The sequence below is a fragment of the Copadichromis virginalis genome, linkage group LG3 (assembly GCF_057382275.1).
Source record: "Copadichromis virginalis isolate Kocher_CV1m ecotype Utaka linkage group LG3, C_Virginalis_male_GT1.1, whole genome shotgun sequence".
Classification (NCBI taxonomy): Eukaryota; Metazoa; Chordata; class Actinopteri; order Cichliformes; family Cichlidae; genus Copadichromis; species Copadichromis virginalis.
The window spans coordinates 26,125,233-26,146,853 of NC_140620.1; the positions used below are offsets into that span (position 1 = coordinate 26,125,233).

General features: G+C 40.3%; 1 protein-coding gene across 2 annotated transcripts; it reads right to left on the bottom strand.

The window, feature by feature from the left end:
- Positions 1-8,149: 8,149 nt before the first annotated feature.
- ppm1ka (protein phosphatase, Mg2+/Mn2+ dependent 1Ka) lies at positions 8,150-20,586 on the bottom strand. Of its 2 annotated transcripts, none has more exons than XM_085449952.1 (9): positions 20,493-20,586; positions 18,861-19,038; positions 18,215-18,391; positions 17,541-17,713; positions 17,313-17,413; positions 11,268-11,433; positions 10,174-10,318; positions 9,025-9,159; positions 8,150-8,880 (listed from the first exon to the last, which is right to left on the bottom strand). In XM_085449952.1, the coding sequence occupies exons 2-9, from the start codon at positions 18,969-18,971 to the stop codon at positions 8,749-8,751; spliced, it is 1,140 nt and encodes a 379-aa protein (XP_085306078.1). In that variant the 5' UTR covers positions 18,972-19,038; positions 20,493-20,586; the 3' UTR covers positions 8,150-8,748. The 2 variants fall into 2 exon arrangements, with proteins under 2 accessions (XP_085306078.1, XP_085306082.1); XM_085449956.1 differs by having other exon boundaries at positions 20,452-20,586.
- Between the last annotated feature and the right edge of the window lie 1,035 nt (positions 20,587-21,621).

The window sequence follows — 21,621 nt, forward strand, 5'->3', positions numbered from 1 at the left end:
TTTAAAAAAAAAAGACAGTTGGAGAATACCACAAACATAAGCCACTTTCCATTCCGGTACTTTCTTTTAGTACCTGGTAAAACTGTCAGGGATCATGCCGACTCTATACAAGTAGATGAAAGTTAAATTATACTGGCTTCCATATTTTGCTTGACATAGTAGACAAAGTCTACTATCTGTAATCTGTTGGGGATTACACATTTTTCCCTCATGACCGATGTTCACCAAATGGCTGATTGTCATGGACTGATCTCTGGGTCTGTGCAACTAAGGATTTTTTCACTTGATCCTGCACTTGTGCCATGATTGTCACGTGTCTGAAATGTCTGGCACGCGGCTAGTGATCACTTGTCCGCAAAACCTGTATAGAAGTCCAAAGGAAAACATCAATGTCTTGGTATCTAAACACTTTCCCAACAAGGATATAAACAGAAACCAGAATTTTATGCATTTATGATCCATTTGATCCCGGCCATTAAAACCACTGTGTGAGAGGTGAAGATCAAGAAATCGTTTATCATTAACAAAGGTAAATGCTACACAGGTTAAATAAATGATCACATGTAAATCTTACGTTTTGCTGACTCGGACTTATACAACATAACATAAGAAAAGTTCCAGTAGTATTAGTTATATTTATGTGGTATGATGAAGTTGATTGCCTATTTTTCTGATGTCAGGTAAATCTTTCCTACATTTTAAATTACCCACCACTAACAGCTTGAGAGAAGCAGGGATTTGTTCGAGTTGGCATGTAAGGCAGGGTTGAGAAAGGTGTGCTAAAATACGCTGCCGTTCTGGCAGCCAGAAATGCACATGTCACAGTAGTGGGTCTGAAACACAGTGTTTGTGTTTGTTGATTAATTTATATTCTTTTATTTAGTGTTATTCATGTTATAGTATTTGTATTTCTTGTTTCTTAGTTATTTTTTGTAGTTTCAAGGATTTAGGTTTTGTTTCTATGTCTCCCCGTATTTCACATCTCGGTCTCTCGGTCTCTCGGTCTCCCGGTCTCGTTGTGTGTGTGATTACTCCCAGATGTGAACACTCCCAGATGTGGGAGTAATCACAGCTGGGAGCCAGCTTTTAAGCCCTTCTTCTTCTTTCACCAGGTTTCACTCTGCGTTTAGGTTGTGTCAGTTTAGTCACCATCTTCCTGTGCTTTTGTTAGTGTTTGATATGCCTATAAATAAAAGGCACGTTTTTAGTTCAAGGTCACTCCCGGTGCTACCAAACATTGATTAAGCAGGGCTGTCGAACTCCAGGCCTCGAGGGCTGGTGTGCTGCAGGTTTTAGATCTCACCCTGGGTCAACACACCTGAATAAAATGACTGGTTCATTACCAGGCCTCTGGAGAACTTCAAGACATGTTGAGGAGGTAATTTGGCCATTTAAATCAGCCGTGTTGGATCAAGGACACATGTAAAACCTGCAGGACCACCGTCCCTCAAGGCCTAGAGTTGGACACCTGTGGATTAGTGTATCTGATAAAGCACAGTAGCTATCTGACATTTTGGCGACGTTACAATCCAAGATATTCAAAGGATGGGCAGAGGGCAAGGGAGAACATATAGTTTTGGCCTCCAGGTCGGTGTGTCCCAGCTCTGATGTTACTTGAAAACTACAGAAAAGCAAAAGCACAGATACTGAGTGAAAGACAGGACACAATAGCACAGGTGAATCAGGTGAATTCGACATTCAAGATTCAAGATTTTCATTTGCTATTTGCGCACAGGACCAACAGTCCATGCACACTGGAAGTCTTGTGCAGAGCTCTCTAGGTCAAGTCACACTTTTTACAAGATAAAGACAAAACAAATAAAAAAGTAAAATGGAAATAAAGTAAAGAATGGAGCAATCATAGTATTTATCCATCCAGCAGGGGGCGCTGGAGCCTATCCCAGCTGTGATAGGGCGAGAGGCGGGGTACACCCTGGACAGGTTGCCAGTCTGTTGCAGGGCTAACACACCGAGACAGACAACCATTCATGCTCACATTCACTCCTGAATTCACACCTATGGGCAATTTAGATCAATCAATTAACCTATCCCCACCAACTGCATGTCATTGCACTGTGGGAGGAAGCCAGAGTACCCAGGGAGAACATACACACTCCACAGAGAAAGACCCCGACCTGATGGTGGAATTGAACTCTGGACGTGTTTGCTGTGAAGCAACAGTGCTAACTGCCGTGCTGCCCCAATCATAGTATTTACTATATATAAAAACACTGTACAGAGAGGGTTGTAATACACTTCCTAGTATTAAAGTAAGGTGAGGTAGTGCTGTTATTTAAAGTGTTCAGTGTTTTTTGTTTTGCCATCAGTCTGACAGTTGTAGGGAAGAAGCTGTTGAAAAACCTTGTTCTGTGTGTGATGATGCTGTCCGCTCTGGTGTGTCTCAGACTGTATGTACAGTTTTTGTGTCTGAGCAGAGAGTGAGCTGGAAGGTGTGAGTCCCTAATAATTCTCTCTGCTCTTTTTGGGCAGCGTTGTGTGTACAAAAAGTCCATGGAAGGAAGTTTTGTTCCTGTGATCCTCTCTGCAGACTTTATGACTCTTTGCAGAGTTTTTCTCTCTGTCTGTGTGGTGTTCCCATATCAGATAGTGATGCCTGCAGTGAGGATGCTCTCTATCAATCCTGTCAGGCCTGGGTGAGAGGGCAGTGGTTCATGCCGCCTTCTTGATATAAAGCCTTTGCTGGGCTTTTTTCACTGTTGCTGTGGTGTTGAGAGTCCAGCTCAGGTGTGATTTAACCTGCAGTCCCAGGAATGTGTGCCTGTTGGCCCTCTCCACCTCTGTCACTTTGACGATGAGAGGCTGCAGGGAGAGGGGTTTCTTCCTGAAGTCCAGTATTAATTCCTTGGTTTTGTCTGTGTTGAGGATGAGGTCGTTTTCCTCACTATAGTCAAAGGAGCTTGCAAAGAAAAGCGTCTGGAACTTCAGGAACTGAAGAAGCTTCTCGGATGAGAGGTGAAACGTCTTCTAGCAACTTAAAGAAGTCCAGACGCTTTTCTTTGCAAGCTCCTTTGACTACAAAGACCTGGATGACTAAGAACCTTCACAGACATATTTTCCACACTATAGACAAGAACATTGTCTACTAGAGTCCTGTGAGAGGCAGCAGCCCTGTGGAGATCGAGTGCTGACGGTGAGCTCAGCAGACACACATCCTCCCATTCTCACCACCTGTGGTCTGTCTGTCAAAAAGTCCAGTATCCAGTTTCAAGTGGGAGTCAGGATGCTAAGGTCTGTCAGCTTCTCGATCAGCTTACCCGGGCGGATGGTGTTGAAAGCAGAGCTGTAAAAAGCGTCCTGACATATGTTCTGCTGCTTTCCTGGTGTTGCAGAGTGTGGTGCAGGGCTATTGCTGTTGCATCATCCACTGATCGATTGGGACGGTATGCAAACTGGAGGGGGTTTGTGGTGTCCAGGACCATGTGATTGATGTGTGTGAAAACCATTTTTTCTGGACACTTCATAGCGACTGGTTTCAGTGCCACTGGTCTGAAGTCATTCAGGGCAGAGGTGTCCGGTCTTTTAGGAACTGGTATAATAGGAGTGTAGTAAGATCCAGGTGAAACCAATAAGGATAATTACAGAGCAGAAGTGAGATTGGATGAAAGACACCTACAATTAAACAGAAAGTTACTGACAAATAGAGCTTAGGTGTACATATGCCCACACAGCAACATTACATGGAGGGAGAAAAGGCGAAAACTCTGAAGCTTTTTTTTTTTTAACATCAAAGTTGCTGTAAAACAACACTGTTTTACAGCAACTTTTAAATTCTTACTTATTTTACTGTTGAGTGGTACTATGGCTATTACTAAATAGAGATGGACCGATCCGATATTACGTATCGGTATCGGTCCGATACTGACCTAAATTACTGGATCGGATATCGGAGAAAAATAAAAAAATGTAATTACTTTCTACACCAGGATCTTTTTCTACGTAGCTGACGCTGGTAACTGTGCAGGGGCGGATCTAGCAAAGTTTAGCCAGGGGGGGCGATAGGGCATTAACAGGGAAAAGGGGGCACAAAGACATACTTTTCTTTCTTATTCTCATTTAAAATGTCTAGCTTTTAATAAATAATTATCTGACACCCAAAGTTTTAATTTGATGTAAAATGAATAGAAGTCAATTACTGTATATAGTAACTATTAAGTCTAATATATATACCCTTGTAAGCTATAGTACTTTTTCCTTTGGGAAGGTACCATCTGTGCAGTCTGCAATTCTGTTGAAGAAAGATGTTGAATCTATTTAATATTTCTTGAAAAATAATTGATTTCTGTGCATTTTTTTTCACACTGCATCAAATTAAGGTTGATTACGTCGATTAAGCATCATGAGGTGGAGCGTGAGGGGTGGTTCCCTATTTTTTATTTATTTATTTTTGTTGTTGCTGGGAGTTGGAACCCTATTAGTTAGGTTGCTTAATATTTATGCTAAGTACTCTTTAAAATACCAGAATAGGGAGGATGGTGTAGGTTTAAGTTTATTAGATTGATCAGTATTGCTGAACTATGAAATATTTTTTTTTGCATACAGGTATAACAGAATAGCTTTAGTGTAGTTGTTGTTTTAAACTTGAGTATGAACTTATACAAAATGCAGCAAGATATTTAAAAAACAGTTTTGTTGATTAAAAAACACTATATCGGATTCATATCGGTATCGGCAGATATCCAAATTTATGATATCGGTATCGGTATCGGACATAAAAAAGTGGTATCGTGCCATCTCTATTACTAAACAAACTAGTTGCAACATTAATGTATACATGAATACGTGTATTATGATAATGGATAGAATTTGACTCTAAATAGTCTAAAAAGTACAGAGACTTGTTTTACCTGTTTTACCTAAATAATCATTACAGCATCTGTATAAGAGAGCAGGGCTGCACTTGAGCCTAATACTGATACCCAGTGTTTTCCACACTGGACTTATTTCTGATCACATATTCTGATTTCCTGTGACACTAATAGTAACAACTGCATTATGTTGGAGTAAATTCTCTTTAAAAGTCTAACTTTTAAAGGAAATTTGAACTCTTGTGTGCCTGTCTGTGTAGGTTCTCAGTCACCTAGGTCATGGTAATCCAAGGAGCTTGGAAAGAAAACTGAGTGGACTTCTCAGTTTCTTGAAGACCAGTTGGTCTTAGAGCTGAAGAAGCTTCTCAGATGAGAGGTGAAACATCTTCAAGAAACTTAAAGTCCAGACACTTTTCTTTCTAAGCTGCTTAGTTCTTCTGTGTGTGTTTTTCCTCTGCGTTGCACTACAGCAGCTTCCCCTACTGGACGCAACACGTTACTACACACCTCAATTTTAACATTGTAGGGGAAGTAACAGGGTGGAGGGTTAGGTGAGCTTTAGGATTGAGAGTCCCACAAATTGTAAATAATATGTAGTAGAGACCACCAAGATGAAATACCCAAAATAAATCAATAAGTAATATTTATTTATTTCATAAATCACGTAAAATTCCCCATTAATTCCCAGACAGCTTCAGTCATAAAATCTACAAATATCTAAGCTGTAACTTGCAACCTATCAAACCAAAAAGTGAAAACAAATGTTACTGCATTGCAAATTGCCACAGCCTATTTTAGAAACACTGCAATCAATTCACCTGTTAACCCCATGTTTGCCTACTGGTGGTGGTCAGAGGGCCCGGTGGCGCCAGTGTCCGGCAGTCTCGCCTCTGTCAGTGCGCCCCAGGGCAGCTGTGGCTACAATGTAGCCTGCTATCGCCAGTGTGTGAATGTGTGTGTGAATGACTGAATGTAGTGTAAAGCGCTTTGGGGTCCTTAGGGACTAGAAAAGCGCTATACAAATGCAGGCCATTTGCAGGCCATTTACCAAGTGCTGCAAACAAGTCGGGTCTCAGCACTGTTTAGAATTAGTGCTGTGTCACACTGGTTTACAGAGTACATCTAGGTCTTGATGGACTTGACCATAAAAACTTGTGGCCACAGCAAAAAAAAAAAAAAATCCAAAACACACACTAATAATGACCACCTACAATGCTAAAAACCAAACAAATGTCTTACCCCAAATCATACCCACTCAGACCAGAGTGTGCTAATGGTCTCCAGAATTTCCCACAAAGGAAACATGCACCTACTTCCTTTTCAGTCGTCCTTTTCCAATCACATGACAGAAGACAGCAAAGTGCCAGGTGGCTCTTGTTGCGAATATATAGATATTTCCTGCCATAAATATACATAATTGTGCATTACAATTTGTTATCTGTTGGTTCTGAACTCCACATTTGTAAGTCTCTGATTCTAACACGAGTGTCAAATCAAAGTTCAAACCAACCTTTAAACTTTAAAGGTCTGCCAGGTTTCTAAATCTCTAACTGGCCCTCTCACATGAGTATAAACACACACATGCACTCCCTCACAGAGGTGCTAACATTACAACATTTTCTGAAGGTCAGCAAACACGCCGTCCATCACAAGGCTTTCTGGGTCAAGTTCTTGTGTGTGTGTGTGTCACTGTTTTTTGTGGGTATTTAGTGTCACTGACACACATTATACATTAAGATACTCTCTCTGTGTGTGAGTGTGCCGTTGCAATGTCAGTGTAAAGTTGAGGCCATGTGAAGAAATTTAAGGAATCTCAATGGTTTCTATATTTACACACTGGCACCGGAACACCTCATTACCCACAAGGTGGCAGGAGATTCCTGCTGCTATTCTGAGAGGAAAATCCACCCCGGAGAAACTTTCCATGACAGCATTGTGTGTTGGGAAATCACAATGCTACATGAATATAGTCAGAAAGGCCAGCTGTGTGTATTCAGGCTTGTGTTAACAGAAACAAATGCAAACAAGATTAACCAGCACACCATCAGATCATATATGTCACTAACAGACCAAACCTTTGCCCTCTTAATTATTTAATTATTTTTAGCTACTATTTTCCTTATTTTTTAAAGTATTTCTTGTAAATCTCAATTACTTGTAAAGTAGAATTTAAAATCGCAGAATTGTTTACTTATACATATGTAGTTATAGATTATGTTTGCTTGAGAAAATAAAATATGTGCAGAATCAGGAAAGTTGTAAAAATGTTTTGGAAAAAAAACTATCCTAAAAAACTGTGGCAAGAGAGCAGCTAAGTTTCAGTTATTAGCTGCACTGATCCTACATGCATTTGTGTCATCGCGTTTAGATTATTGTAATTCCCTGTTTACCAGCTTGGATAAATCATCTCTTTCTCGCCTCCAAGCTATAAAAAACGCAGCAGCCAGACTAATAACTCGCTCTAGCAAGCGAGCTCACATCACTCCTATTTTATGTTCTTTACATTGGCTCCCAATAGATTTTAGATTTAGAGAATGCTCGCCGTCTCCGCTCACAGACTCAGAGTTTGTTAGTTGCTCCCAGAACACGTCTGAAGACGAAAGGGGACAGAGCCTTTCAGTCTGTGGCACCAAGGCTGTGGAACAGTCTGCCTCTACAACTACTTTGGTTGACTCTGTGGAATCCTTTAAAAAACAGTTAAAAACGTTACTGTTTAAACAAGCTTTCTGTTGACCAATGCTTTTTACATTTTATATTTTTAATTTACATTTGAACTCTATATTGTGTATACTGTGCATTTTGCTATTTATTGTACTGTTTATTTTAATCTCTGTGTGCAGCGCTTTGTGACTACCTGTCTATGGTAGCGCTTAACAAATAAACTTTACTTACTTACTTACATGACACTGAAAACAAAATGTACAACAAAAAAAAGCATTTCAATTCATTGTGTATATTATGGTTTCTGTTTGTTTGCATGCATTCAGTTGAATTTGGAATTTTTCTTCCGTTGTTTTTTGTAATAATATACATACAACAGCAGGCAACCATGAAATATGACATTTGACAGTTTTTTTGTGAAGTCCAGCTGTGTGGAAGGCAAAGCAGGACCCATAGACCAAGGAGATTTACTGCTTTAGCTTGTAAACTCAACCCCCCCCGAGTCAGACCTCAGTCATTAATAGATGTCTCATAACACACTTTGAATAACCCCCATTTTCATAATAAAACAAAAATGTATTTAAAAAGGAAAGAAAATGCAAATAAAACTTCAGGGGGGAAAGTATAAAAACAACAAAGTAAAATAAATACAAAACATGAAGTTGTTTTCAAATATCTTTATTTTCCAATTCATTGTAATAAACAATTTAGCCAACAGTCAAATTCAATTATGAGCACTAACCTGTGAACGAAACTGACACAAGTCTGTGTAAGAAAGTGACACTGATAATAAAACAGAAACAAAATGATGTTTCAGTTTAAAATATCAAACTTTCTTCTTCCCTGTGTCAGTGGGTCAAAGGTCAGAGGTGAGAATGTGGAGCTGAGTGAGGATTTGTCTCATCAACACTGAAGTGAGATATGTGACCCAGCTAGAGATATTTTGTATTGGATTTCTCACTTATATTTTAAAACGTCTTTTCCAAACACAAATCAAACTTTTTACAAACATGATGTACATACAAACACTACAGCAAATCTCTGTATGTACAAGATATATATATCTATCATTATACACTGTATAAATACGGACTTTCTTTTGTTAGCGCTAACAAAGGAAAGTTGATGCTAACATAATGTTTTCAAATAAATTTGATAGGGGTTATGGATCATTTTTAGTATAAAAAAAGATTTTTGTATCCTTAAAGTCATCTTCAACTTAATTCCAGAGCTTTGTGAAGTTATTGTGTCTTTGTGCCGTCTATGCCCATCTCCCACTTGAAATGAAGTTCCTGCTCATGCTGTACACTGTGGTGGAGCTCTGATGTCTCCCCCAGGCTCCGAATGGGATGATGATGATTGTAGCATTGTCCTCTGAGCCGTACTGCAACGCCTAGAAAAATATGAATCACATTATTTATGTCGGCAGACTTGGTGACTATTTGAATCTGAAAAGCCATATCAATTCAATGAAACACATTTTTACTCATTTTCTTTGTCTAATTTATAAAAAGTGGATGAAATAATAATGAAAAACCTGCTGAGCGATGACATCAGCAGCCTCAGTGGGGTCTTGGCATTGGTTGATGCTGTCACAGATCTCCTGATCACTAAGGAGGAAGTTGATACCGTCTGTGGTCAAAGCCAGGAACGAGTCGTTGGCATGTTGGACCTGCAGGAAAAGACAGGTGAGCTTTCTGACATTTCAGCCGTAGAAAGTACCGTTACACTTGTGTATAAACCATGTGAAATACCGTGTAAAATATGGATGTGACATCACCAGTCCCGTTATGAAGTGTAAACTTGACATGGACATGGCTGTGACTCTAAAGCCAAGGTCACCATAGACTCAGGGCTGTTTTCCCACAGACTTTATGACCTGAAGTTGTGTAGCCATTGGTAGGGCAGGGCAATATGGCCAACAATATTTATCATGATATATTATTGAAAATTTGGGATAGCGCTATAACTGACGATATGGTTGACGCGAGACAAAATACTTTACAACTCCACAACTATATTAGTGCAAAAAAAAAAAAAAAACCCCATCAATGTATTTTCACTTAAACAAGCAGCTGTTTTTTTTATGTGCATTAAAGTTATATAAAAATTTAACAGTGCAAATGCAAATTCCTTGCTGACAGTTTAACCAAAAGGCATTTTGGGCTGACATATCCTCAATATAACCACAAAACTTAATAATATCCACAAACTTAAAAGGAGGTTATATTTGGTGTGTATCTGATGGACGAAAGCCAAACCAGTTCCACACCACTGAAGCTGCAGCAATTCTGGTTCGTCCGTTTCATTCAACAATCCGCTTTCGCCCTTCTCATTCTCCGTTGCCGCCATGCTTTTCCGTCATGTGCATATGAAAATGAAGGCACTGCGCATGCATGTTTTACCTATATTTTATCGCGATATTTTATTTTCTTATCATTGGCTAACATTATACCGATATTACCGTGAACTATACGATGTGGCCCAGCCATAGTCATTGGGAAGGATTTGGGTAAAAAGACACTTCCGTGTTAACCTCACTTTTTAGACCTTGAAGCCACATCCATGTTTTTCTTTTTTAATTGTGTGGTATAACTCCTCCAGTGCAAGTAAAAGTATATAATTTTAAATAAATATTAAACTCACTTGAAAGTCAGAGGACTGAGGAAACAGTAGGAAAACTTACGGTGTGTCGTTGGGTATCTGGCTCTGCGATGACACCGCTAGCTTTCAGGTGGAAGTCTCCAATGCTTCGTGTCATGGCCAGCCTCCCGTTAACATTAGCCTGACCCACGCTGTTCCATGTCACGTAACCTCCAAACCTCTGGATCCTGAACAAAAAATGCACACCCAGGATTACCGTCTCTATTCTGAAAGTCTGGGCGCTCAAAGACCAGGATCAGCTGTGTGCAACTTTGTAAGGCTGTTGCTCTTTCCTACGTTTTTAGTAATTACTAGTTTCACAGTTAGTTAAACACTGAGTTGCACAAGATTTTTATTTTTACATATTATTTACAGCTACTAGCCACAAGGTGTATAGTAAACATTTACAGTGATAGCTATTTTTGTGGTTCAGCCTGCTTTATTTAAGTTATATGTCAATTGGGAACCATGAAGAACTGACCCAAGTGGCTCCAAAGTAGTAACAGTTGGAACAATTAAGGTCTTTAATAAGTTTATGTTTTTGCATTCTGCAGAATGAGAAACCAGACACCAAAGCGTTAACTAGCTTTGGATTAAGTTCAAGTGAAACAAGACTTGGTCTGCTGTTACATAATTCTAGCAGCTTATAGCTAAAGGTAAATCCAAACGTCCGTTCCTGCACATCTCATTTCGAGTACTGGATGAACCAGATCTAATTTCTGCAGGGATGTCCTGGAGCCCCAACTCTGTGCCAGCTGTAGGCTCTCCAACATGCTGCAGGGTGTATTTATACACAATGATTTGACCAGCTGCTTTTGGGAAACCTGAACCCTTCTGAACTCTTTTATCTGTACAAATCTCTTTGGACTATAAGTGGTTTTGACTGAATCCCCTTCAAATATTCCTGCATCTTATTAAAATCTAATTATAATATTCAACAGGTCAATATTACTTTAATTATTAATTTCTTTTTTGTGTTGATTCATACTATAATTTTAAGGTAGCAAGAACACAGTCATTTGATTGCCGCTAATAGTGCCCATAGTAATTGTAATAGCAGTACTGTACTGGTGGATGTAGAGAAAGTTTCATTAACCAGAGGGGCTAACATTTATTGTGGTAGTGGGGACCATGTACCGGTGTCTCTCGTCCTCGCAGTCAGGTGTGTGGTCTGTGGTGAGCTTGTTGGCTTTTCCATTCCTGCACAACATTGCCCGACTGTCACCAACACTACCGACCACCAGCTCTACGCCGTCACGTAGTAAAGCAACCGTTGCAGTGGTGCCAGCTGTCAGGAAAGAGGCTGGAGAGGACGAGATGCAGAAATTTTTGATTGTTATATTATAAAGTCCAAAATGCTTTACAGAAAGTTCTAAGCTTGAGTTTTTCTTTAAGCACTTTTTGTATTGGTTATTTAGACATATATAGACAGTACAATAGCCCTTCAATAACTCCAAACTTTATTCCCTGTACAGTGGGGCAAAAAAGTATTTAGTCAGCCACCGATTGTGCAAGTTCCCCCACCTAAAATGATGACAGAGGTCAGTAATTTGCACCAGAGGTACACTTCAACTGTGAGAGACAGAAAGTGAAAAAAAAAAATCCATGAATTCACATGGTAGGATTTGTAAAGAATTTATTCGTAAATCATGGTGGAAAATAATTATTTGGTCAATAACAAAAATACAACTCAATACTTTGTAACATAACCTTTGTTGGCAATAACAGAGGTCAAACGTTTACTATAGGTCTTTACCAGGTTTGCACACACAGTAGCTGGTATTTTGGCCCATTCCTCCATGCAGATCTTCTCGAGAGCAGTGATGTTTTGGGGCTGTCGCCGAGCAACACGGACTTTCAACTCCCGCCACAGATTTTATATGGGGTTGAGGTCTGGAGACTGGCTAGGCCACTCCAGGACTTTCAAATGCTTCTTACGGAGCCACTCCTTTGTTGCCCGGGCGGTGTGTTTTGGATCATTGTCATGTTGGAAGACCCAGCCTCGTTTCATCTTCAAAGTTCTCACTGATGGAAGGAGGTTTTGGCTCAAAATCTCACGATACATGGCCCCATTCATTCTGTCCTTAACACGGATCAGTCGTCCTGTCCCCTTGGCAGAAAAACAGCCCCATAGCATGATGTTTCCACCCCCATGCTTCACAGTAGGTATGGTGTTCTTGGGATGCAACTCAGTATTCTTCGTCCTCCAAACACGACGAGTTGAGTTTATACCAAAAAGTTCTACTTTAATTTCATCTGACCACATGACATTCTCCCAATCCTCTGCTGTATCATCCATGTGCTCTCTGGCAAACTTCAGACGGGCCTGGACATGCACTGGCTTCAGCAGCGGAACACGTCTGGCACTGCGGGATTTGATTCCCTGCCGTTGTAGTGTGTTACTGATGGTGACCTTTGTTACTTTGGTCCCAGCTCTCTGCAGGCAGTGTTGGGAAGGTTACTTTTAAAATGTATTCCATTACAGAATACAGAATACATGCCCCAAAATGTATTCTGTAACCTATTCTGTTACTCAATGACAGTAACGTATTCTGAATACTTTGGATTACTTAATATATTGTGGCGAGTTCAGACAAGGAGGAGACGGAGGTATCGTTTGGTCTTGCTTCCCGTGAGCTAGCCAGGGAGCACAGCCGTTTATTACATTTGCAGAAGAACACACTGCCACTAGCTAACTGCTCAGCGCGGCAACCACAACACACATAGGGCGCCCTCTGGCCCCGGAAGGACACACCGTCGCAGCGAGAGGGCGTCACCCGTCACCATGGCAACATACACAAAACATAACTGTACAAGCAGAACCCCGAACAGCCCTGACCCGCTACAATATTATCATGCTTTTTACAACAACGTGAATGTACTATTGCTGTGTGATTTATTACTATTACTGAAGGTCCGCGACTCCGAACTGTAGTAAAGGGACCTCTGACTAATGCTGGGCTCACACTGTGCGATTTTTGGCCCATTTTGAGCCGATTTTTGAGTCGTGCGATCGTTTTGGCGATCGGCCCGATTTTGGCCTTCATCGTGCGTCGTGCATCGTGTAGTATACGTGGGGTAACGAGAAGCGATTGACACCTCACGACCAGCTCCCGATCATCAATCGCTTGGTCGTGAGGGTGTCACCGCAGTTTGCCACACTGCGCACGCGCAAACACAAATGTCAGCGAAAAAGACGGCGTAGCACGGCAGTGCAGCGTGTGATCTGGACACAAGCGATGGAGGCACAACCTGTAGAACCATCCGAGCCCTTTCGATGTGGCCTCACAACATTATCACGACCACAACAACCGTGAAAATAGTTGGATCGACACTGCTGCTCAATCACAGCTGCCTGACCAATGTTTTTCATTAGCAATTTAGCAAAGTTGATGGTGGTGGTGTGTCTGTGTGAGTGAAAGACGGAGAGGGAGAGCGAGCGACAGAATTTCTGTTATAACCTTCATTTTTATGGACGCACAGTGTGAGCACTCAGGTCGCATCAGAGCATCAGCAGTATAGTGTGAGACCCTGCATCGTGACCTATGAACTTCTAACCCCTGCGAGTCAATCGTACAGTTTGAGCAGGAGCTGAATCGCGCGACTGAAAAAAATCGCACAGTGTAAGCCCAGCATAATACGGCGGGGTCCCTGTCGGCTGGTAGCCGAAAAATAGCTCTACTTTGTTGTGTGGGTCAACTTTTCTTGCGACAGACAGAGAGAGGCGTTGAAAGGCTGCTCCAACGGAACTTGTTGTTTTCGGAGGAAAACACGAACACAGTGTACAGTCGAGTCTTAATAGCTTACTTACAACTGGGCTCGTCAGGCACTCTTCTTGGCTGCAGTGGTTATTATTATATTTACATGCTTCCAGCTCCCGTTTTTGCTCGATGACTGCTCGTACCTTTCCACTCCCCTTTTTCTCCCTCCTCGCGCTCACAGACACATAACGTGTATGGCAGTCCATTCTCCCAGCAGCACGGACTACACTGAACATGATGCTACATTCTTTAGAGCTATGCTTGTAGCATTCTGCCTGTTAGCTTAGCACAACAACAACAACAACGAAATAACAACGAATCTCTCTCTGCGACTGTAGAGTGTCGCCCTGTAACCATGGCAACCGTAACGCTGCCGCCTGGAACAAAAGAGCGTAGCTGTCAAACAAACCCAAACAGTCCTGACCCGCGATAATATGAAACAGGAAAGTACCGCAGTGTATTCCATTTATTTCAACAAAGTAACTGTATTCTGAATACCACCTTTTTAAACGGTAACTGTAACGGAATACAGTTACTCATATTTTGTATTCTAAATACGTAACGGCGGTACATGTATTCCGTTACTCCCCAACACTGTCTGCAGGTCATTCACCAGGTCCCCCCGTGTGGTTCTGGGATCTTTGCTCACCGTTCTCATGATCATTTTGACCCCACGGGATGAGATCTTGCGTGGAGCCCCACATCGTGGGAGATTATCAGTGGTCTTGTATGTCTTCCATTTTCTGATGATTGCTCCCACAGTTGATTTTTTCACACTAAGCTGCTTGCCTATTGTAGATTCACTCTTCCCAGTCTGGTGCAGGTCTACAATACTTTTCCTGGTGTCCTTCGAAAGCTCTTTGGTCTTGGCCATGGCGGAGTTTGGAGTCTGACTGTTTGAGGCTGTGGACAGGTGTCTTTTATACAGATGATGAGTTCAAACAGGTGCCATTCATACAGGTAACGAGTGGGGGACAGAAAAGCTTCTTACAGAAGACGTTACAGGTCTGTGAGAGCCAGAGATTTTCCATGTTTGAGGTGACCAAATACTTATTTTCCACCCTAATTTACGAATAAATTCTTTACAAATCCTACCATGTGGATTCATGGATTTTTTTTTCACATTCTGTCTCTCACAGTTGAAGTGTACCTCTGGTGCAAATTACTGACCTCTGTCATCATTTTAAGTGGGGGAACTTGCACAATCGGTGGCTGACTAAATACTTTTTTGCCCCACTGTATATGTTAATTTGATGTGATTTTAAACCAACGCATTGCGTTATTATCTACACAAGTGTCAAAACTATAAAGATTAAAATGCTTTTCTATTCATTTAAGATAAAAGTTGTGATCAAAACATTAAAAATTAAAAATACACTTCAAGATTATCTTCTTGTCCACCTCTGGACTGTTTTCAGCTACTGATTACTTGCAATGGTGGACTGTGTCACAGCATCTTACAACTAAATGGAGACAAAACTGGCAAATAAGGTAAGTGGTGAGTGAACATTGTGTTGGGGCTCAAAAAGTGTATTTAGTACACTGTGAGTCAACGCATTCCAGCACACTCTAGCTTTCATATGTTTTACTCTGAATATCATTCCCTAAGTGTTTCCACACAGGCAAAGACTAGCATGACTAGCATGTCAGGGATTTGTAGCGACAATGTGTAAAACTTGAGACATTGTTATTCAATTAAAGCAGCTACCAATGAGAGTAATGGATGCTGCTGATAAACACATGACATATGAGCAGTGTTGGGGAGTAACGGAATACATGTACCGCCGTTACGTATTTAAAATACAAAATATGAGTAACTGTATTCCGTTACAGTTACCGTTTAAAAAGGTGGTATTCAGAATACAGTTACTTTGTTGAAATAAATGGATTACACTGCGGTACTTTCCTGTTTCATATTGTCGCGGGTCAGGACTGTTTGGGTTTTGTTTGACAGCTACGCTCTTTTGTTCCAGGCGGCAGCGTTACGGTTGCCATGGTTACAGGGCGACGCTCTCTCTCTCTCTCTCTCTGCGACTGTGTGTTTCCTGGGTGAGAGAGCGCCTTTTCCTTGTTGTTGTTGTTGTGCTAAGCTAACAGGCAGAATGCTACAAGCATAGCTCTAAAGAATGTAGCATCATGGGCAGTGTAGTCCGTGTTGCAGGGAGAATGGACTGCCATACACGTTATGTGTCTGTGAGCAAGAGGAGGGAGAAAAAGGGGAGTGGAAAGGTACGAGTTGTCATCGAGCAAAAACGGGAGCTGGAAGCATGTAAATATAATAATAACCACTTCAGCCAAGAAGAGTGCCTGACGAGCCCAGTTGTAAGTAAGCTATTAAGACTCAACTGTACACCGTGTTCGTGTTTTCCTCCGAAAACAATAAGTTCCGTTGGAGCAGTCTTTCAACGCCTCTCTCTGTCTCTCACAAGAAAAGTTGACCCACACAACAAAGTAAAGCTATTTTTCGGCTACGAGCCGACAGGGACCCCGCCGTATTAGCCAGAGGTCCCTTTACTACAGTTCGGAGTCGCGGACCTTCAGTAATAGTAATAAATCACACAGCAACAGTACATTCACGTTGTTGTAAAAAGCATGATAATATATTAAGTAATCCAAAGTATTCAGAATACGTTACTGTCATTGAGTAACGTAACGGAATACGTTACAGAATACATTTTGGGGCATGTATTCTGTATTCTGTAATGGAATACATTTTAAAAGTAACCTTCCCAACACTGCATATGAGAAGATGGCAAAGATATGGTTACCTATGCAACTGGAGCCTGGAAAGTCCACTAGTGACCAACCATCAGTCGCTAAATCTGTTTATATGTGGTTTGGGCTTCACCCTTGGAGGTGCACAAGTTCACAGTACAGAAGCCAGGAAATATAAAAATGAGGGACATGTTCCTGGTCAGAGAAGAAGATGACCTTGAAGGTGGGATCCAAATTTAAACCAGTTATGGGTTTAGGTTTATTTGTTGGCTAAGTCACTTTACAGCTGCACCATGTCACCTCCAGATTTATCCACTATGCTAACTTCAACTTTTCATTGAAAAGTCCATTACTCTCACTGAATAACCATAATGAACTCTTTATTACTATTTACTTTCAGAGCATCACAATTAAAATTCAGTTGTCCAATACTAACCCTTTTTTAAATCACTTTGATTCACTCTTTATCAGCAAAGTCACAGTTCTCTATTTAGTTTTTTGTTTTATGTCTTAGAAACTACAAGACATAGTTGGTGTTAACATATTGTGTAACTTCCTTTAGGTATCTTAAAGATTTCACAAATACAACAAGTCACATTGTGCCTGCTGATAAGACCTGACAAACTCGAAACGTGAATCACTTTTTACCATGTTGGCTTCCAGCACTTTAATCTTTACGGCTTCAGAGAAATGACTTGTGTCTCACCATTGTTGAAGTAGCTGAGATGTGTGTGTAGAGCCTTGTCAGCATCTAAAAAGGCTTTCTTTAAAACTTTCTCCAGATCATCATCCTGTTCCAAAGCATCTCTGCACCAAAAAAATGAGTTTAGGTTTTTTGTTTGTCTGTTTTTGTGAAGTGCAGTCATTAATGACTACACAGCTTGTCCAGTATTCAGTTGTTTATGTTCTCATATTTAAAGGCAGTATGCTCAACCTGATAAATTTCTCCATGAAGGTGTAGCAGTAGTCTGCAGCATGCGGGCCACCATGGCCGTCGAACACAGCGAAGTACAGTAGGTTGTCATGAATACGGCCGATGCGGAGACGGTCCTCGTTCTGATTCCTAAGACCGAGAACAGACGTACTGCCGACCCGAGACAGACTGACCTGAGAGGTGGAGGAAGACAACCTTTGGTTGATAAACTGAACTGACTGATTAGCCATTTCATTCATGTGTCCCAACCATGGGGGGATATGTAACATGTTAGGTTAAAATCTTTTTGAACCTGTGACCATGCCCTTAAAATAGCCACTGAAAACAGTCATTGTATACTTCAATACTTAACTATTTGTGCATTTCTGAATATATCTATTCAACCTATGCTCTTTACTTTACTTTAATAGGTACACGGTGCCAGTACCCAACTAAACTCAAGTTCGCCTGCAGAAGTACTTCAGGTCTTCATGGCTTAGATTAAACAAGGTGCTGGAAATATTTCTCAGAGATTTTGGTTCATACTGACATGTTAGCATCAGTTTGAACTTTAGCCTAAAGCCTTTAGCCTGCCATGTGACTGACTGATAGATACTTGCATTTGCAGCTGTACCTGATAAAGTGGCAGGTGAGTGTATTTATTATTCTTTTATCCATCCACTGCTCTTTCCTACCTGTGGGATGGGTCTTCCATATCTGATACTGGAGGGCAGTAGTATTGGTTCTTCTATCCTGTTGTCCCAAATACCAAATGAGTCCCAGGTCACTGGACGGACGCTGATGTCACCGTCCAATCCGACTGATCCACTTCCCTGCCGCACGCCCACCATCCCAAACAATGCCCCGCCCACCTACAGGACGATCATCCAGGACAAGGTTAGACTACTGTTGTAGCTTGTTTGTGTAAAATCTGATCAGGGATTTATTTTTCTTATCATAAGATCGTGAGAATTGTGTTGTTTCAAAGAAGACGTTGCATGGTTACTTTACTCACCAGCAACTAATCCATTTTCCAAAATAGTCATAAAATTTATGTCTAATGACAAAAAAATGATCTTTTTGTTAACACTATTGACAAAATATTTAAGCAATCTGTCTTTTCACGTCACACCATGTCTAAAATAAATAAATCACATTCCTGGTGCTTCAAATGAGATTGAAGTGTTAATAGTAAATAGAAAACTCTGGATTTGTAATCATGCAAAAAACAAACAAACCCAATCTGAACAAATAATTAAATTCTGTTCCAATTTTCTGAAAGTAGGATTACATGATTTTATAATTTTGAAACAGAACATCACATGTAAGTCTCAGATTCACCTGTCCAGAGGCCGTGGAGGTTTCTGGTGAGGATCGTATGGAGAGGAAGGTTTGTCTGGAGATTGTGGAGCGACCACAACGCAGCATATTGAACAGCACTGCAGATGACATGACTGATTGCCTTTAACAGCTGTGGAGATTTTACAAAGGAGGAACGACCTCGCCAGGTGATGGACTTCTAAAAAGAAAGAAGAAAAATCATGTTAACAAGGCTGAGACTTGGTGCAGTAAATAAATTCACATTCTTCCATCCTCATGTTTCTAAGTGAACAGTATATGCACAATTTTCTTTCTTAGAAACTTGTGGAATTGTTAATGTTAACCTTCAAACCCAGTGTTACGATCATGCTTGTGGTTTTGTTGAGTTACGATTTGGATTCTTGTAATTTTTTTTTTTGTGATTTGATTTCTTAATTTTTCTTATGGTAACAACTTTTTGTAATTAGAAAAGTTGTGCAGAAAAAAGTATAGCATACTTTTTAAAAAAATATATATAACATTACTGGTTTTTCCATCCAGTTGTCCAGATGTTAATAAAACCTATATTCCTATAAGTTTGCAGGATGTGATTCACAACAATGTGACAAGAAGAACATAAATCAGGTATAATCATATCAGATAAATGCACATTATACTTTCTGAGAATCAGTTTTGAGTTTGTTGGGGTAGTTTCTAGGATGAGACCTTATTAGACTGAGAAGTGGTCAGATGTTGGCTCCAGTTGGAGTTTAATCTTTCAATTGTACGTAAATGACATTAACAAGGATTATGTTTCTCATTCTCTCTCTCTACTTTTCCATCCCTCATCATCTCTCTATATATGAGTATGTCCACAAATAGCCTCACGCCTCCTGCTGTGTTTTCTTAGCACATGATCCCCTATCTATTACAAGTATGGCATGGGCATGAGCTCTGAAAGTACAGAGAGTGTTACTTCTTTGGAAAGGAGTTTCCTTCCAAAGAGACACTTTTTTAAAGATAAGTAGCCTATATTAGCTATAATTTAAATAATCGGAGCGACAGGTAGACTACTGAAGTTGCAACCTTTCCCCTATTTACCTTTGACATAATTTACATCTTGCCAGTAGTCAGTATGAACCTGTCAATATCTTTGGATTAAATTTCACTCTGCAGCTCTGGGGCATGCTTAAGTAAAGCTGCCTTAACTCTGCACTTCAAAACAGTGTGGGCACAAATAAACACATATTGTTGACAAAACACGGCGATGCCTGCTTCACAGATGAGTAAATTCAGAGGTCACATGCACTGACACACATAAAAGTAACAGTTGTAGGTCAGTTATTAGAATTTCGACCTGAATTTATTCAAAACCTAGCATTTTATTTATGAGATGAAAAAATAGCATATAAAAAAATTTAATGAGGAAAATTTAATAGACAAAAATTACAGAAATATAATTTTAAGTTATTTTATATGCTAAAAATATTTTTGCAAATACATCACACGTCTTGACATATCACAGAACATAACCTAAAAGAGTATAGCATGTTTAAATGAATATGACATAACTATGCAGGACTAGCAACTTTAAAAGTAAAGCAAAAACTGAACTGCAGCTGCACAAAACCACCTTCTTCCTGTTTCTTGTACTTCTGTTATTGATCTTCCCACCTTGTGCCGCCTCTGTAGCAGCAGGTGTCCAGAGTCCCAGCAGCTGCCTGGAGCCTTCAGCCGCTCTTGCGCTGTTGCTGTCAAAGCTCAGGGGCTCGGCTGGAGGGTATTTAAACTGAGCCGCACCCATCCAATGAAAACGTGAGATGTCCTGACGTCACAGTTGAATCACATGTGGAGGTTGTGACTATTTTGGGCGCCAAGCCAGTTGAAACACTGTGTGTTAGGCAGGTCTTTGTATGCTTGTTTTTACAAATAGTTAAAAAACAACAACAACAACAACAACAACTACAGCTCCAGTCCTAAAAGTTAGAGCAATTCAAAATGATTTAGAGAACACAAAAAATAAAGCAGGTGTAAAATTAATAACACTAACAACAACAACAACAATATGAGTAACAAGAAGAAGAAGAACCAAACTCTGCAGATGTGTACATGATGGGTTGCTATGAAGGTTCTCATCTATATTAGATATTGTGACATCATCATGTTGCCTAGCATCTATCAATTAACAGCTTAAAATGGTGCATTTGTAACTTTTTTGCATTTACAGTATATGCTGTTGTAATTTGTTGCTAAATAAAGACATTTTTTGGATGGATGTAAGAAATAATATAATAAAACTACAAACACAATCACTTGGAGCCACACATACATCAGCTTTTCCTCCTTTATTTCCTCTTTTGCTCTGCCTTTTATCCTACTCTGGTGTGAATTTGGCAGATTGTCACCAACTGTGGGACGTCCTCCAGAGGGTTAAGCTCCTGCTGGCTCCTTACTCACACACCTGCTTCTCATTCACTTGTCATTCATCTATGATAAGAAGACAGTCTGTTCACCCAATTGACATTTCATTTTCAGATCAAAAAAGACGTCCAAGCATGGCGCAGTTTAAAAAGCGGTTTAAGGATATGGTTTTTACAGGGTACAGGGAAAAGGTAGAGATTTGATAGGGTGTTCTTGTCTAATATTTTCATGTGTGTGCGCATGCACGGGTTTGTTGGTATGGGTATATATGTATGTGTATATGTATGTATGTATATATATATACAGACATATACAGCACAACTGTAAACTGCAGTAGCAAAGCAAACATTAGCAAACAAGGCATAGGGACAGCAAAGAAAAG